Source organism: Staurois parvus, unplaced genomic scaffold (genome assembly GCF_062004578.1).
Source record: "Staurois parvus isolate SC_StPar_1 unplaced genomic scaffold, SC_StPar_1.0 ptg000708l, whole genome shotgun sequence".
NCBI lineage: Eukaryota > Metazoa > Chordata > Amphibia > Anura > Ranidae > Staurois > Staurois parvus.
Window position 1 is genome coordinate 8,578,802 of NW_028318504.1, and position 19,411 is coordinate 8,598,212.

Consider the following 19,411-nt stretch of genomic DNA (forward strand, 5'->3'; position numbering starts at 1 on the left):
CAGCCTTCTCTTCTCTACCTTGGGAATCAATGGTGGAGAAGGATCTGGGAGTTCTGGTAGACCACAAGCTTAATAATGGCATGCAATGCCAAGCTGCAGTTTCTAAAGAGAGCAAAATCCTCTCTTGTATTAAAAGAGGTATAGACTCCAGTGAGAGAGATATTATTTCCCCCGATACAAATCATTAGTAAGACCTCATCTGGAATATGCAGTTCAGTTTTGTGCACCAATTCACAAAAAGAACATTGGGGAACTGGAGAAAGTACAGAGAAGGGCAACCAAACTGATAAGAGGCATGGAGGAGCTCAGCTATGAGGAAAGATTAGAGGAACTGAATTTATTCTCTACTGAGAAGAGGAGATTAAGGGGGATATGATCACCATGTATAATACATAAGGGGGGGATATGATCTCCATGTATAATACATAAGGGGGATATGATCACCATGTATAATACATAAGGGGGGATATGATGACCATGTATAATACATAAGGGGGGATATGATCTCCATGTATAATACATAAGGGGGGATATGATGACCATGTATAATACATAAGGGGGGATATGATCTCCATGTATAATACATAAGGGGGGATATGATCTCCATGTATAATACATAAGGGGGGATATGATCTCCATGTATAATACATAAGGGGGATATGATCTCCATGTATAATACATAAGGGGGATATGATCTCCATGTATAATACATAAGGGGGGATATGATCACCATGTATAATACATAAGGAGGGATATGATCTCCATGTATAATACATCAGTGGTTCATATAGAGAACTCGGTGTAGAGCTATTCACCCTGAGGTCATCACAGAGGACAAGGGGGCACACTTTATGTCTGGAAGAAATTAAATTGAATCTCCAAACATGGAAAGGTTTCTTCACAGTGAGAGCTGTGAAAATGTGGAATAGACTCCCTCAAGAGTTGGTTCTGGCCGGCTCAGTGGATTGCTTTAAAAAAGTCCTGGATTCTTTCTTGGATACACAGAATATAACTGGATACTAACATTTATAGGTAAAGTTGATCCAGGGAATATCTAATTGCCTCTTGAGGGATCAGGAAGGAATTTTTTTCCCTGAAGGAGCAAATTGGATCATGCTTTGCTGGGTTTTTTTTGCCTTCCACTGGATCAACTGTGGGTGTAAGATTATAACTTTTTTTTTTTTTAATGGTTGAACTGGATGGACTTTTGTCTTTTTTCAGCCAGACTAACAATGTAGTTTTGGCATTCGAACATTTGTTGGAGTATTATTATTGTGTATGATACATAAATGAGACTTCCCTTCACTTCCTGTCCTGACATGGTTTCAGAGGAACAGAAAGTGATGAGAAATCAAAGTGGGCTTTTAAAAACTTAAGGGTATGTGATCTTCTAGATAATGTTGGTTCCCAGTCCATAAGACACTATTGCTTCTACTGATACCAATGATGGGACATCATTCCTCTTAATGACACCAATGACAGGACACTATTCCCCCCCATTGATACCAATGATAAAGCACGATTACTCTGACTGACACCAATGATGGGGCAGTACTTCTCCCACTAACAACAACAATGGGACATTATTACTCTTACTAATACCAATGAAAGAGCACTTTTCCTCTGACTGGCCCAATAATGGAGTACTACTTTTCCCATTGACATCAGTGATGGGGCACTATTCTTCTTACTAACACCAATGATGGGGCACAATTTCCCTGACTGAGGCCAATGATGGAGCACTACTTTTCCCACGGACACTAATGATGGAGCACTATTCTTCTTACTAACACTATTCCTCCCATTAACACCACTGAGGGTGGTTATTCCTCCTACTTACACTGTTTATGGGGCACTGTGCTTCCCACCAACACCAATGATGGGACATTATTTCCCCAACATACCACAGGTGCTAGGTAATTTTTTACTCCCACTGATCACCAAATGGATATTTTTTGCTCCCAGCAACCACCAAACCTGTTTATTCTCAGGGCTTTTTCTACTGCCACTGACCACTGTCTGCCCCCTCCCCCCTAAAATTTAAAGGTCAGTGAACTGGCTTGATTTTGAGGACTTGTAGCTGACATCCTCATTCTTGCAATATTCAGTGATCATTAACTGGAACATGTACACAAGTCAAGAGTTCACCAGCCAGGCAGATCAATGACTTAGTGCAGGGGTCTCCAAACTATGGCCCTCCACGTGTTGAGGAACTGCAAGTCCCATGCGGCCTTGCAAGACTCTGACAGCCACAGGCAAGACTAGAGGTAGAGGCATGATGGGACTTGTAGTACTTTGACAGCTGGTGGGCCATAGTTTGGAGACCCCTGACTTACTGAATAGTAAAGCAAGGATGAGGATAGGCAATACTTCTATTCTGGAATTTTTTTTTAGATCAGTAGAAAATGACCCAAACAAACTGGCTGGTCATCCAATTATGCTCAGTAAGGCACAGGCCATACGACAGTGCAATAAAAGACTTTATTGGCTTTATATACAATAAGCTGTCAGCCATTTTTTTGTCAATACATTCATCATAAATAAAGGGCAGACCGTAGATATATTAAGCACAAAGTGAGGTAACAGGAGGCAGTGCTGTGCTCAGTAGTGTTTTGTCTGCTGCTGCTGTTGCCTGTTTGCCATATGCATAAGTCTCCGGAGGAGGTCGCTGGCTGGTCCGTCCATCTGGGTCATATTCTGATCTGGGGAAACTCGCTGCCTCTCGCTGTCTTCATCCAGGCAGCTGGAATCCATAGTGCAACTGTCTGCAGAGTTACAAAAGAAAAGCCAGTTAAAGTGTTCTTTTATATTCCAAAAAAAACGCCATCCCATTGGATCACGCATGTCATTTAGATATACATCATATTCTGAAAATGGCCTTTTATTGTTTTGAATACTTATATTATTCTGCATCTACATTTTCAACCAAATATGCCTGTCTTCATATGAGGGTCCAGGCACAATCCTCTTAACATTTACCCAAAAAGTAATTTTTCTCAGTAGGATACTACAGATTTCTTATACTTACATGGGAGCAAATACATCAGAAAATTGTCATGTGTGACCTGTATGCTCCAGTATTACTACCTTTGTTTATTCTGCTATGGCTGCCTTTGCCTGCTCTGTTATGGCAGATTATGTTTCATCCACTATTTTTGCTGTTATTTCCCTGTGTTTTCTCCCTGACAGAGTAGACATGTCATCTGAATGTGTGGTTTAAGGCCCCATAGGAGGTGACCTCCAAAAAAACAAAATGTCGGCAAGAAGGTGAAATGAAAAAATGTCTTCTTTATTGTATGCAAGGAGTAAAATATTCCATACAGCAACTAACACGTTTCAGTCAAGAAAAGGCATTATTCATAGCCTATAAGCTATGAATAGGTTGCTCTATGGAATATATTATATTTTAAATTTCACCTTCTTGCCAACGTGATGCATCACTAGAGGGATCATCAGTAAGAAGAAGGAGGACCTGATTCCTCTATATAGATCTTTAGTTATCACTAGAGAGATCACCAGCAAGAGGAAGGAGGTCCCGATTACTCTACAAAGATCTTTAGTTATCACTGGAGGGGTCACCAGCAGGAGGAAGGAGGTCCTGATTTCCCAATATAGATCTTTAGTTATCACTGGAGGAATTACCAGCAGGAAGAAGGAGGTCCTGATTTCTGTATATAGATCTTTAGTTATCACTAGAGGGATCACCAGCAAGAGGAAGGAGGTCCCGATTACTCTACAAAGATCTTTAGTTATCACTGTAGGGGTCACCAGCAGGAGGAATGAGGTCCTGATTTCCCAATATAGATCTTTAGTTATCACTGGAGGAATTACCAGCAGGAGGAAGGAGGTCCTTATTTCTGTATATAGATCTTTAGTTATCACTAGAGGGATCACCAGCAAGAGGAAGGAGGTCCCGATTACTCTACAAAGATCTTTAGTTATCACTGGAGGGGTCACCAGCAGGAGGAAGGAGGTCCTGATTTCCCAATATAGATCTTTAGTTATCACTGGAGGAATTACCAGCAGGAAGAAGGAGGTCCTGATTTCTGTATATAGATCTTTAGTTATCACTAGAGGAATTACCAGAAGGAAGAAGGAGGTCCTGATTCCTGTATATAGATCTTTAGTTATCATTGGAGGGGTCACCAGCAGGAGGAAGGAGGTCCTGATTTCCCTATATAGATCTTTAGTTATCACTAGAGGGGTCACCAGCAGAAGGAAGGAGGTCCTGATTCCTCTATATAGATCTTTAGTTATCACTAGAGGGGTCACCAGCAGGAGGAAAGAGGTCCTGATTCCTCTATATAGATCTTTAGTTATCACTAGAGGGGTCACCAGCAGGAGGAAGGAGGTCCTGATTCCTTTATAGATCTTTAGTTATTACTAGAGGGGTCACCAGCAGGAGGAAGGAGGTCCTGATTCCTTTATAGATCTTTAGTTATCACTAGAGGGGTCGCCAACAGGAGGAAGGAGGTCCTGATTCCTCTATATAAATGTTTAGGTAAACCTCATTTAAAAAAACTATGTCCAGTTCTGGAGATCTCACTTACAAAAAGATATTGATAAGATAGAACAAGTCCAAAAATGGGTAACAGAAATGGTAAGTGGTCTGGGAGAGAAAACATATCAGGAGATACTTCAAGAACTAAATCTATACAGCTTGGAGGAAAGAAGATAAAGGGGAGATTTGATTAAACAAAGTTCAGGAGGGCAGTATTTTGAATATAATGCCAAGATTGAGAACTTGGGGACATAACCTCAAACTAACTGGAGGAAAGTACAAAACTAATCTTAGAAAGTTTTATTAGTTGATTGCATGGAATAGATTTTCAGCAGAAGTAGTGAGTCCGTCAACAGAAAGTGGGTTCAAACATGCTTGGAACAGATAGCTCTATAAAAGTAAAAAAAAAAAAAGAAAGGTATATATAACTAAAAAAGGGAGCATACTCGATGGACCATTTGTGGGTTTTTTTTCTGCCACCACTTTTCTATGTTTCTGTGTTTCAGGTAAAGGAAATCCTTCCAGCCTGACTCTTTGGACAGGGAGAGAATACAAGAAAGCAATAAAACATGAGTGACCCCTGAGAAGAAAGGCAGAACTATTATTACAGGTCAAGAGTGCATCTTAAGGTTATTAAACATGCCCATTGACGACTGGTTCTCTTTATGTACACATGAAGGGACCGTGTTTATTGCAGCATTCACTTCATTTTTCCAAGCAAACAATGAATCTTCAAATGGTTAACATCTAGTGGCTGCACCAATGTTCAAAACTTGTTATTTCTTTAACCTCTGGGAACACCAGTTTCCTCCCACACTCCAAAGACATGCTGGTATGTTTTTATGTCTAAATTAGCCTCAGTATGTGTATGTATGAATGTGAGTTAGGGACCTTAGATTGTACACCCCTTGAGGGTTAGGGACTGATGTGAATGTACAATATATATATATGTAAAGTGCTTTGTAAATTGACAGCGCTATATAGGTACTTGTATTAAATAAATAAATTAACAGGAATAGGTCAAGATGTGGATTGCTGACTTATCTTACCAATTAGTGAGTTAGTGGCCTGGTACATGCATGCACTGTACATGTTACGTCTCAGGACACCTGGTATTTATATAAATGCGAGAGTCATCAATGAACGCAGTTCAGTGGCAGCTTTCATATTTCCCAGTAGTGTCCTACTTAAAAGAGAAGTGTGGGTTTTTAGAAAAACAAACATTCATACTTATCTAGGTGGATGTAGCATCTGTCCTGCACCGCCTTTATGACTGAGAACTGAGCTATCAAAGACTGCTGACCCCTCAGTTCTCAGTCTTCAGTGAGCAAAAAGTGGTGAGTTTCAGTCACTGTCTCTCTGCTCTGCCCCTCCAGCGCTCACTAGAGCCCCAGGCTGTGGAGGGGGGCGGGAGCAGCTGGCTCAGGCTCTCAGCAGTATGCTAAGAGGCCGAGCCAGCTGCCAGTCCAGGCATTTTGGCGGATCCCGATATTATTGTCGGGGTCCCTGCAGAGCCTGGACCGGCTCTGTGACATCAGCCAACAGGAGAATTTAGCCCACTGTTGGCAGAATCTTCATCACAGGAGTGCAGAACTAAATCCACTTCTGTGAACCATAGGTGAAGTATGACAAAAAGAGCTTTAACCCTTTGCTGCCAGAGCTGTTTTTGCGTTTTTTAACACACGTTTAAAAAATAATTTTAGGCCTGAAGATTACATAAAACCCCCAAACATTATGTATTTTCTGAAAGTAGACACCCTAGAAAATAAAATAGTGGTAGTTCCAACTTTTTATGTCACAAAGGTTTCTGTAAAAAACACACCAAAGTGAATCTTAGGGCCAATAAATGCAATATATTTATATATAAAATAAAATAAAAGATGAGGTTTCACTGAGTAAATAGATACCCAAAATGTCAAATCTTAAATTTATGTGTTTTCGTGAAATGGCGACAAACTTCAGTGCCCTATATTTTTAATAGACAACGCTTCAAAAGCTTCTACAAGTCATCAGTATGGAGGAGGCATTGTGCTAGAATTATTGCTCTCACTCCGGCATGCATGGCAATATGTACCGTGTATCCCAATCGACGTTTTCATGCATAGATGCCTCTGAAGCGTGCATTTACACTCGTAGATGCATATATGTAGGGGTGGGGGGACCTGAAATTTTTTTGGGGGAAGGAATTTAGGTGCTTGGGTACAACTTTAATTTTTTGCAATTAAAAAAAAAATTTTTTTTGCTTAGCTTTTTTTTTCATCACATAGAGACAGATGTGATGATTTTTAGGTGATGTGTTCTCTTTAATGAGACATCCAGGGTCTAAAAGACCTTTCATGTCTCCTTCCAGATCGCATTGCAATACATTCCTTACTGGCTATGCTAGCTGGAGAAAGTGACAGGGTGACCCGGAAGTGACGTCATACATGTTGCTTTCCGGGTCACCAACAAGAAGGGGAGGAGAGCGGACACAGGGCATCATGTCAACCCCGGGCCCCCAATTCATTCTGTCTGTAATCTGCTGGTGATCCTGGAACACATCTGCTGGTAATGCTGAGATACACCTGCTGTTGATCCTGGAGCACACCTGCTGGTGATGCTGGAACACAGCTACTGATGATGCTGGAGCACAACTGCTGGTGATGCTGAAACACTCCTGCTGGGGACGCTGAAACATACCTTGTGGTGTTACTGGAACACACCTGCTGGTGATGCTGGAGTTCATCTGCTGGTGATAATGAAACATGAAAGTAAGTGGAGCCAGGAATACATGGTAGGTGCACCATTACCTGGAACATGTGGAAGCAGTTGGGAGGAGTCTGCTTGTCAGATTTACACGGTGGCTACAGCCATCGGATTGTGTGGATCCTCCCACTGTCAGGTCTGTAAGACATATGGACCTGGCAGCGAAAGGGTAAAAAGAGATAAGCAAGCCCAGCAAGGGAAAGCATTCAGCAAGCTACTATTGTGACCCAGTTAATAAAGCAACTGTTAAAAATTCAGAAATATTCCCCCTTTTTTTTTAATCTAAGTATAAGATCTAAGAATAAACACACAAAGATCCTTAGAAGGTCAGTAAGGGTGTCAAGCCTGCAGCTGTGTAACCACGTGGAGTTCAAAAATCCACTGCCCCCTCCCCTATCAGAGATTGTACTGTGTGCCCATGTCAATGGAGTGACCCAGAGTGAAGATCTATGACAGCCTGGACAGGAAGTGGTTTTAATAAGGCTGATCACCAGTCAAACTTTATTAGCCCGGGTTCACATATATGCAGTGCGGTATATCGCATGTGATTCACACAGGAACCGCACCACATTCCCTGCAAATCACATGCGTTTGTGTGCGGTGCGATTGGAGCCATACATTTTTTATGGCTCTAATCGCACCGCACCCGCACCAAAAACGTGCAGGACCCTTTTTTTGATTCGCACTAGAATCGGATCACATGGGTATTCACACCAGGGGCGGACTGAAAACTCATGGGGCTCCCGGGCAATAGGGGATCATGGGGCCCCTGTGTCCTTGCCCAAACTCAAAAAAGCCTATGAAAAAGGTACCAGGGGCATCTCATGGGGCCCCCTACTGACCCCGGGCCCTCGGGCAGTGCCCGAGTTTCAAAATGGTCAGTCCGCCCCTGATTCACACCTATGCAATCTGATTCTGCACATCGCACCGCACTTTGCAGACTGCTTTCTGGGTGTTGTTAACTTAACCCCTAGATGCCAAGTGCACGCAAATATGCGGCCTATCTGCGTCTGGACCTTGATGCTGAGCGGCCGCATATTTGCGTGCCATTAGAAAATATATACGTGCTGAGAGTGCGCGCCCTGCACGCTCCCAACACATATGTCCGTGACTCACAGAAAGCTCCCAATCTCCCCTTGCGATCAGGACCTTTTCCGATCATGTAAATGCCGTGACAGCGAATCACGGCGGTCACATGACCCTAAAACCCCGCCCACCTGAAACCTCATCAGTGTGAACCAGGGCTCAGGACAGAACAGAATTTCTGTTGAAGACGGTGCTGGAAAAGCTGCATTTTTTATACATATTTGGGTACATTTATTTACAATATATATTTAACTGAATACGTGCTCTAACCACCAGTATGACCGCAATACAAGTAAATGCAAAATGCCCCTTGTTGTGAGAGCTGTAATTAACTATGTAGCAGAAAAAAAAGAATGTGCAACTGTGTGTTCCTAGTTTTTAGACCCGCTGTTAAACAGAAAAATAAGTCAGAGGGCTCTATTTATAACAAAGAAAATGGCACAGCTCTCACAGATATTGTCTTTATTTTGTCTAATATATTTATCTTCTATGATCGTCAGCTCCATCTAGTGGCCATAATGTGGCATTGTTCTGAAAAATACCACATTATGGCCACTAGATGGAGCTGACGATCATAGGAGATAAACATATTAGACACAATATGGGGAATTTTTTGTGACTGCTGTGTGAATGCTTGAGACATTCACTTGGCAAACTAGACTCCGTAGAGTTATGGTCTAGTTAACTGAGCCATAATGATGCTGCAAATTTTGATCTGGATATCTAAACTTAAAATCTAAAATCTAAAAATAAATACTATGGTCATGAAAGGGTTTAATACACCAGCTATTTCCTTTTCCCGACATGCAGACTGTGTTGAGGACACATCAAGAGAACAGCAAGCTAAGCACACGTGTTTTTTTCTCTTAATCTTTTTTAACCAGATGAATGATATTCGATTCACATACCGTCATTGCAGCATACCCCCGGAGCAGCACATCGGCCTCCAGCACCGCAGGGCTTTCCACCAGCCTCACAGGGGGAGGGTAAGTAGTTTTCTTCCACACAGCGCAGCGTCTCGGGAGTCCCAATATAACATCCTAAGTCTTCTCCGCAACAGATGTTTGGTCCAAAGCAATTGCCTCTATTCCCTGGGCCACATGGTATGCACTGCAAAGAAAATCCACCCGTCACTAGCGGCATTAACATCAATAACTGCAAGCTTTGAACTATCCTATCTGTCTGACAAATATTCTGACTTGATATCAACTCTGTATGGAAAACAGACGTAGAGCCGTTTTGTATATATCTGCTTTTTTATCACTACGATGAAGTCACTTATTATGGTTAGTGCCAAAAAATAACATTTTTATTTTCTGTTTAATATAAAATCCAACATATTAAAGCAGGACTTAGCTCGAAATTAAACAAATTCAAAGCAAGAATGATTTTTATTGCAGAATAAAAGAAATAAAAGCTTTTTACCCTCCTCCTCGAAATTACTTTGGAATACACAGCTCAATGTACATTCAGGGCACACCTCTGTGCTGTGGTGAATGAAGTCCATTTGCATGTGTGGGTTGTGTCATCCCAGCCAAACAAAATGATTGGAGACCCCCCCCCCCTCACCCAGAAGAAACAGGGCTTGTGGACATCACATTGTTTGGGAGGGTTGTGAGTATTGGTATCTATGAGGGAACTTGTGGACATCACATTTCTTGCGGGGGGTGAGTGTTAGTGACTATAAGCTCATGGATGTCACATTGCTTGGGGGTGAGTACTGGTGACTATGAGGGAGCTTGTGGACATCACATTGCTTGTGGTGGGTGAGTATTGGTAGCTATGAGGGAGCTTGCGGACATCACATTGCTTGTGGTGGGTGAGTATTGGTACCTATGAGGGAGCTTGTGGACATCACATTGCTTGTGGTGGGTGAGTATTGGTACCTATGAGGGAGCTTGTGGACATCACATTGCTTGTGGGGGATGAGTGTTGGTGACTGTAAGCTCATGGATGTCACATTGCTTGAGGGGGTGAGTATTGGTGACTATGAGGGAGCTTGTGGACATAACATTGCTTGCCGTGGGTGAGTATCGGTACCTATGAGGGAGCTTGCGGACATCACATTGCTTGTGGTGGGTGAGTATTGGTTCCTATGAGGCAGCTTGTGGATATCACATTGCTTGTGGTGGGTGAAGGTTGGTGACTGTAAGCTCATGGATGTCACATTGCTTGGGGGGTGAGTATTGGTGACTATGAGGCAGTTTGTGGACATAACATTGCTTGCCGTGGGTGAGTATTGGTACCTATGAGGGAGCTTGCAGACATCACATTGCTTGTAGTGGGTGAGTATTGGTTCCTATGAGGCAGCTTGTGGATATCACATTGCTTGCGGTGGGTGAAGGTTGGTGACTGTAAGCTCATGGATGTCACATTGCTTGGGGGATAAGTATTGGTGACTATGAGGGAGCTTGTGGACATCACATTTCTTGCGGGGGGTGAGTGTTGATGACTGTAAGCCCATGGATGTCACATTGCTTGGGGGGTGAGTACTGGTGACTATGAGGGAGCTTGTGGACATCACATTGCTTGCGGTGGGTGAGTATTGGTTCCTATGAGGGAGCTTGTGGACATCACATTGCTTGTGGGGGGTGAGTGTTGGTGACTGTAAGCTCACGGATGTCACATTGCTTGGGTGATGAGTATTGGTGACTATGAGGGAGCTTGTGGACATAACATTGATTGTGGTGGGTGAGTATTGGTACCTATGAGGGAGCTTGTGGACATCACATTTCTTGCGGGGGGGTGAGTGTTGGTGACTCTAAGCTCATGGATGTCACATTGCTTGGCGGTGAGTATTGGTGACTATGAGGGAGCTTGTGTACATCACATTGCTTGTGGTGGGTGAGTAATGGTGACTATGAGGAAGCTTGTGGACATCATATTGCTTGTTGGGGGTGAGTATTGGTGACTATGAGGAAGCTTACGGACAGTACATTGCTTGTGGGGGGTGAGTGTTGGTGACTGTAAGCTCATGGATGTCACATTGCTTGGGGGATGAGTATTGGTGACTATGAGGGAGCTTGTGGACATAACATTGGTTGTGGTGGGTGAGAATTGGTGACTATGAGGAAGCTTGTGGACATCACATCGCTTGTGGGGGGGGGGGGGGTTAGTGTTGGTGACTGTAAGCTTATGGATGTCACATTGCTTTGGGGTGAGTATTGGTGACTATGAGGGAGCTTGAGGACATAACATTGCTAGTGAGGGGTGAGTATTGGTTCCTATAAGGGAACTTGCGGACATCACATTGCTTGTGGGGGGTGAGTATTGGTGACTATGAGGAAGCTTGTGGACACCACATTGCTTGTGGGGGGGGTTGAGTGTTGGTGACTGTAAGCTTATGGATGTCACATTGCTTGTGGGGGGTGAGTATTGGTGACTATGAGGAAGCCTGTGGATATAACATTGCTTGGGGAGGGGGTTGAGTGTTGGTGACTGTAAGCTTATGGATGTCACATTGCTTGGGGGGTGAGTATTGGTGACTGTGAGGGAGCTTGTAGACATGACATTGCTTGGGGGGTGAGCAGGATTGTTAACTGTGAGGAAGCTCATGGAGGTCACATTGCTTAGGGAGTGAGTATTGTGACAATGAGGGACCTTGTGGGTGTCAAATTTCTTTGGGGGAAGGTGAGTATTGAAGGGTTTAGTTCAGCTTTAAAATTTTGTCTTCAGAAGTGGGAGCTTACATGTTAACCAATATATCATAAATACTAGCTGAAAAACACGGTTGTATATAGAGCTCAGTAGCTCAAACTGAAATGTTTACACATGAAAGGCAGAACTTCTTCAACCTCATCAGCTATGTAACTAAGAATGAATCTGAGCAGAAACTCATCCCTCTCCTCCATTAAGGTAATCAAATACAGAGTTTCACTCAGAGAGACACAGTCTGAAGGCAACCAGATTTTACTGTTCCCTCTGAGAAAACATTCATGGTGCCCATTGAGCAATGTGTCAGGCTTTGTTGGCACAGCTGTCCATAGACATAGTTACATAGGTATTCAGGTTGAAAAAAGACAAATATTCACATCTCATGAAACTTCGAAGCTGCCATTGCAGACCTCTTCCTTTGAAAAAGCTAGTTGCCTGACTCCCTTTCAGATTCATTAGCTTCAATGCCTTCTTACCTGGAACAAGTAATCAAATTACGAATTTGCTTTGATTGAGGAAAACTGGTTTCAGGTCAGTGACATAGACAACAGTAGAGATAGCCAAACACCTAGCCTTTTTTTTAAAGGCCAGCAATATATTTTGCAGATATATGGTGATGACTGATGATGAACAAAGTAATAGGGCATTATTTTCACTGACAACCAGTGTAAGAGGGCCCTTCTCCTTCCGACCACTAATTTGGTGTGGCTAATGGAATCTTAAAATTATTTCAAAGGTTCATCCATGGTAAACAAAAAGGTTGAGAAAGACTGCCCTAATATAGCCAAACCTTTTTTAGTGGTGCCATAAAATTGTTCCTAACTGCACAGACATTTGCAAATAAACTCTGACTGCAAACCAAAGCATTTTACAGGCAACTGAATAAAATGATAATCTCATAAGAACATCAACGACATAAGGCACAAACAGGCAGCCTACAGTGGTGGTGGAACTAAAATTACCAGCATGCAACCCATAGCTAGGACTTGCAATTCTACATAGAGGACTTGCTATTCTCAAGAAGACTGGATACATATGGATTTTCAGTTGTTGGCAATAGTTCTAGCATGCTGGAACTTTGGGTTCCCTGGAGGTTAGGTAATGGTTTTTCATGGTTTCCATCTTTTGGTAAAAAAAAAAAATGTCCAGCCCAAGCTGGGAGTTGTGGTTCTCAAACAAGACACATTTGCTTATTTACTGTTGTGTTTAAATCTCTTGTTATTATCAGTTTTGAATGTCGTTATACAGCTGCTGAGCAGTCGGTGGTCAACATCCACTGCCAGGCTGTAAGTTCTAAAACGGGGTGGACTGACCATTTGGAAACTCGGGCACTGCCCGAGGGCCCGGGTTCAGTAGGGGACCCCATGAGATGCCCCTGGTACCTTTTTTATAGGCTTTTTTGAGTTTGGGCAAGGACACAGGGGCCCCATGATCCGCTATTGCCCGGGGGCCCCATGAGTTGTTAGTCCGCCCCTGTTCTAAAATGATGGGGCTTATGCTGGCCATACACAGCAATTTCTACCAATTTCAGGCACTTCCTACCAGCTTTCAATCACAATCAAATGAAAGTGCGTGTGTGGCTAACATAAAATTTCAAAGCAGGGTCTATACTATCGGAGACTTATTATAATTATAATTATTATCATTATCGGAAACATTATCAGAGTCTACAGAGACTCTAAGTCAGAGACTTACAATTACAGGAGTCATGTGGTTTTGCTGGAGTTAGAAGCTACATGTTTATGAAAGGTATAGTTCTAGAGTTTGTGGACATCATGTGGTTCTTAAGCTGTGGTAGAATTAAAAAGTTACTTTTTTTTGGAAATGTATAGTTCTGCATATGCTGATGTGTATATGGCTGTCCATCTATGGTAGAAATAGAGGTTTCATCTTTCTGAAAGCTATAGTTCTACAACTGTTAGGCATCATGTGGTACCTAAACTATAATGAAATTGTATATCTCCTGTTTCTGAAACTTCTAGTTCTACAACTGCTAGGCATTCTATGGTTCTCCAGCTGTGATGAAACCACAGATCTCATCTTTCTGAAGCATATTGTTCTACAATTGCTAGGCATCAAATTTTCTTCATTTGTAAATAAAATACAAATTACATAATACTGAAAATTATAATTCTACAACTGCTAGGTATAATGTGGTTCCCCAGCTAGGTTGACATTAAAAATATTATCTTCATAAAAGTTATAGTTCTACAACATGTGGTTCAAATTCTGTGGCAGAATTACAAATTTTATCCTTCTGTAGCAAATTATTATGTTATTGCTAAGCACCATATTTTCCAAGCTATGGTAGAACTACAAAATTCATCTTTCTAAAACGTACAGTTCTACAGCTTCTAAGCATCATGTGGTTCTCAAGCTGTGGTAGAACCACAAATCTCATTCTTTTGAGACCTACAGTTCTACGACTGTTAGGCATTATGTAGTTTTCAAGCTGTGGTGGAATTGCAAATCAAATTTTGCTGACATTTATAGTTCTACAGCTGCTGGGTATCATGTGGTTCCTAAACTGTAATGAAATTACAAATCTTCAGTTTCTGAAACATATAGTTCTACAACTGCAAGGTATCATGTGGTTCTCCAGCTGTAGTGGCACCACGAATCTCATCTTTCTGAAACATATTATTCTACACCTACTAGGCATCATATTTACTCTGTAAAGTTGTAATTGAAATACAAATTACATCTTTATGAAAACTGTAATTCTGCAGCTGCTAAGCACCCTGAGGTTCTCCAGTTATGTTAGAACTACAAATCTCATCTTCTTGTACTTAAAGATTCCAAAACTACTAGGCATCATGTGGTACTTCAGCTGTGATGGAACAATAAATCCCATGTTTGTAAGATTTCCAGTTCTACAAGTGCTAGCCATCATGTGGTTGCCAAGCTGTGGTGGAACCACAATTCTCATGTTTCTAAGATTTCCAGTTCCACAACTATAAGGAATCATATGGTTCACAACCAGCTGTGGAATTGCAAATCCAATGTTTCTGAAATATATAGTTTCACATCTGCTTGCATTTATGTGACTATCCAGTTGTGGTAGAACTACAAGTTTCTTCCTATTGAAACATATAGTTCTACAACTGCTAGACATCATGTGGTTCTCAAGCTGTGGTAAAACTACAAATCTCATCTTGTTGAAACATATTGTCCTACAACTGCTAGACATCATATTTTACCCAGCTGTAGCTGAAATAATTTTTTTTTTTCAAATATTATAATTCTGCAGCTGCTAGGCATCTAGAGGTTCTCCAGCTAGGTTAGAATCACAAATCTCACCTTTCTAATAAGTATATTTCTACAATTGCTGGGAGCTATGTGGTTGTCAAACAATAATGGGACCATAAACCTCCTATTTCTGAGACTAATATTCTGACAACTGCTAGGCATCAAGTAATTATTCAGCTGTGATGGAACCACAAATCTCATCTGAGACTTATAGTTCTACAATTGCTAGGAATCATGTTGTTCTCAAGCTGTGGTGGAATTACAATTCACATTTAAAAAAAAAAATGTTTAATTTTGCAATAGCCGATGGTTATATTGCTAGCCAGTTCTGACGGAACTACAAGTCTCATCTTTCTGAAACATATAGCTGTACAACTGATAGGCATTATGCAGTCCCTAAACTGTGAAAAGGTCTTGTTTATGAAACTTATAATTCAACAGTTGCTAGACAAGCATCATTTGGTTCTCCATCTATGGCAGAAGTACAAATCCCATCATTCTGTGACTTACCATTCTACAACTACTTAGCATCATGTTGTTTTTCAGCTGTGGTGGAACTACAAATCTCTTCTTTCTGAATCATATTGTTCTACAATGTCTAGGCATTTTCCCCAGCTGTATCTGAAATACAACTTTCATCTTTCTGTAAAGTTTAATTCTACGACTGCTAGGCAACATGTGATTCTCCAGCTGTGGTGGATCCACAATCCTCATATTTCTGGGAGTTACAGTTCTACAACTGCTAGGCATCATGTGGTTCTCCAGCTGTGGTGGATCCACAATCCTCATATTTCTGGGAGTTACAGTTCTACAACTGCTAGGCATCATGTGGTTCTCCAGCTGTGGTGGATCCACAATTCTCATATTTCTGGGACTTACAGTTCTACAACTGCTAGGCATCATGTGGTTCTCCAGCTGGGGTGGAATCACAAATCTTATGTTTCGAAGATTTACAGTTCTACAACTGCTAGGCATCATGTGGTTCTCCAGCTGTGGTGGAATCACAAATCTCATGTTTTGAAGATTTACAGTTCTACAACTTCTAGGCATCATGTGGTTCTCAAGCTGTGGTAGAATTACAAATCACATTTTTTGTAATGTCAAGTTCTACACTTGCTAGTGTTTATATGGCTATCCAGTTGTGGAAGAACTACTAAACTACTAGTCTCATCTGTCCATATAGTTCTACAACTGCTAGGCATGATGTGGTTCTCCAGCTGTGGTGGAATCACAAATCTCATGTTTTGAAGATTTACAGTTCTACAACTTCTAGGCATCATGTGGTTCTCAAGCTGTGGTAGAATTACAAATCACATTTTTTGTAATGTCAAGTTCTACACTTGCTAGTGTTTATATGGCTATCCAGTTGTGGAAGAACTACTAAACTACTAGTCTCATCTGTCCATATAGTTCTACAACTGCTAGGCATCATGTGGTTCTCAAGCTGTGGTGGGACCACAAATCTCATGTTTCTAAGATTTCTAGTTCTACAGCTGCAAGGCATCATGTGGTTCTCAAGCTGTGGTGGGACCACAAATCTCATGTTTCTAAGATTTCCAGTTCTACAGCTGCAAGGCATCATGTGGTTCTCAAGCTGTGGTGGGACCACAAATCTCATGTTTCTAAGATTTCCAGTTCTACAGCTGCTAGGCATCATGTGGTTCTCAAGCTGTGGTGGGACCACAAATCTCATGTTTCTAAGATTTCCAGTTCTACAGCTGCAAGGCATCATGTGGTTCTCAAGCTGTGGTAGAACCACAAATCTCATGTTTCGAAGATTTACACTTCTACAACTGCTAGGATTCATGTGGTTCTCAAGCAGTGGTAGAATTACAAATCACATTTTTTGTAATGTCTAGTTCTACAATTGCTAGTGTTTATGTGGCTATCCAGTTGTGGAAGAACTACTAAACTACTAGTCTCATCTGTCCATATAGTTTTAAAACTGCTAGGCATCATGTGGTTCTCAAGCTGTGGTGGGACCACAAATCTCATGTTTCTAAGATTTCTAGTTCTACAGCTGCAAGGCATCATGTGGTTCTCAAGTTGTGGTGGGACCACAAATCTCATGTTTCTAAGATTTCCAGTTCTACAGCTGCTAAACATCATGTGGTTCTCAAGCTGTGGTGGGACCACAAACCTCATGTTTTTCAGATTTCCAGTTCTACAGCTGTTAGGCATCTTGTGGTTCCTAAACTGCAGTGAAATTCTCAATCTCCACTTTCTGCAATTTATAGTTCAACAAATTCTAGACATTATGTGGTTCCCCCAGCTGAGGCGAAACTACAAGTCTCAACTTTTTGGTACTTATAGTTCTACAACTGCCAGGCATCATGCTACCCAGCTGTGGTGGAACTACAAGATCTAGCATGTGCTCTAGCTGCAGATGCAATAGGATACATTACAAAGAATTAAATAAGAAGCAATTTGAAGAGTTTGATACTGCACCTGTCGCACTTCTGTGTCTGGGTAGGACCTCTTGCCTCCTCTTGGGCAGTTCTGGATGTAGCAGGCTGAGGATAAGGCGAGGAGGCACAGGAAGCAAGCAGGAACCGAGGTGTCAGGCATACTGACAGTCTGGAGGTGCAGCAGGCGAATTGTAGGAAGAGAGACTGCTTGTGCAAAGCTGAGGCTGAATGTAATGCTTTCTCCACCTGCCTCAGCTCCCTATTTATACCCCATTCTTTTATTCCTAATGTCTACGTAATTGTTTGTGTCCTATTGTTGTGCAGCCTGTGTTTAGCATCCAAACAATGAGTGACAAGCAATTAACAGAGTCAGGCAAGTCATCCATCTCCGTCATTAGCAGACCTGAGACTATGTGATAAAACCTCTCTAGTACTATATTCTAATGTGCTATTAAAAAAAAAAGTGCACTACAGCTATGTGAATTAATATGCAATAATGTTATATAATGCTGATACTTAATGCCTATAGCAAAACTGTTCATATATTTTTGTGGGCTACATTTTTTGCTTTTGATAAGCATGTGGTCAGTGTTTGTCAGAAATATGATGAATAAAATCTTTGTATTTTGGAATACACTTATATTGTTATAAGTGCGGGAAATAGAAATATTCTGATATACTGCAGGGATGATATTGCTATAGGATCCTTGTACTGCAATGTACATGATACCAAATCTGCACAATCTGTTATATTATCACATCTACATTATATACTATATCTACAGCCCACCACTCATAAATTGTAAATAACCCCCCCCCCCCGGTCACATGAAGTCCGACTTTGAAACCATGCGACTTACAGTGAAGTCGCACGAGTCGGGGAACATGTCGATTTCAGATGCGATTTGCAAGACATCTAACACAGATGTCTATGCGAATCGCACAGAAAGTAGTGCATGTACTACTTTAGAAATCGGTGCGGCTCCGACCAAGTTGGAACCGCACTGATTTAACCGCTGTCATTTCAGACAATAGGGCATGACTTGGCATACGATTTGCAGGTCGCATGCCAAGTTGCACCCAGTGAGACCGGGGTGTAAGGCTAGGTTCACATCTGTGTGGGTGGTGCCGCTGCAGATTCGCACAAAAATCTTACCCGCACAGAGGAATGTGGACCCGCAGGCGGGTGCCATTAATTCTACTGGCATGCCGCCCGCACTGGAAATCGCAACCGTACTGGGAACCGAGGTTCTCATGTGGGCTGTGTTTTCTGAAGAAGTGCAGGGACTTCTTTCCTGCATGTCCCAGGGCATGGGAGTCAATTCAAATGAATGGGCTCTCATGCCCACGCAGAACACGGCCTCAGGAATGCGGAGATGTGAACCTAGTCTAAGATAGGCTTTGGGGTTGATTTTCTAAATTGGAGAGTGCAAAATCTGGTGCAGCTGTGCATGGCAGCCAATCAGCTTTTAACTTTAGCTTGTTCAATTAAGCTTTGATAATAAAACCTGGAAGCTGATTGGTTTCTATGCAGAGCTGCACCAGATTTTACACTCTCCAGTTTTAATAAATTAACCCCTTTGAGTTCATATATAGTTGTTTAAAGGGAACATGTCATGTGTGTTACTTTGTAGCAGAGCAGCCTGAAATATCTTTTACATTTTGAAGTCATGCTGTCATTGCTGAGTAATGAACAGTGGAAAAAGTAGTTCTGAAAACTTCATTGTAAATCTTTATAGCAAAATGCTGCATGGAACTGGGAGGTCTG

The 19,411-nt window shown here is 41.8% G+C and overlaps 1 protein-coding gene across 1 annotated transcript; it reads right to left on the bottom strand.

Annotated features, from left to right (window-relative positions):
- Window positions 1-2,462: 2,462 nt before the first annotated feature.
- On the bottom strand, window positions 2,463-17,896 carry LOC149445830 (vasotocin-neurophysin VT). Its single transcript, XM_089653365.1, has 3 exons — window positions 17,684-17,896; window positions 9,241-9,442; window positions 2,463-2,765 (listed from the first exon to the last, which is right to left on the bottom strand). The coding sequence occupies exons 1-3, from the start codon at window positions 17,801-17,803 to the stop codon at window positions 2,602-2,604; spliced, it is 486 nt and encodes a 161-aa protein (XP_089509491.1). The 5' UTR covers window positions 17,804-17,896; the 3' UTR covers window positions 2,463-2,601.
- Between the last annotated feature and the right edge of the window lie 1,515 nt (window positions 17,897-19,411).

Excerpts from the sequence above, each read along its gene's own strand:
- LOC149445830 (XM_089653365.1), bottom strand. The coding sequence starts at position 17,803 with ATGCCTGACACCTCGGTTCCTGCTTGCTTCCTGTGCCTCCTCGCCTTA. Across the intron at positions 9,443-17,683 it reads CAGACACAGAAGTGCGACAG|TGCATACCATGTGGCCCAGG; the intron begins GTGCAGTATCAA and ends TTTTCTTTGCAG. Across the intron at positions 2,766-9,240 it reads GGGGGTATGCTGCAATGACG|ACAGTTGCACTATGGATTCC; the intron begins GTATGTGAATCG and ends GTAACTCTGCAG.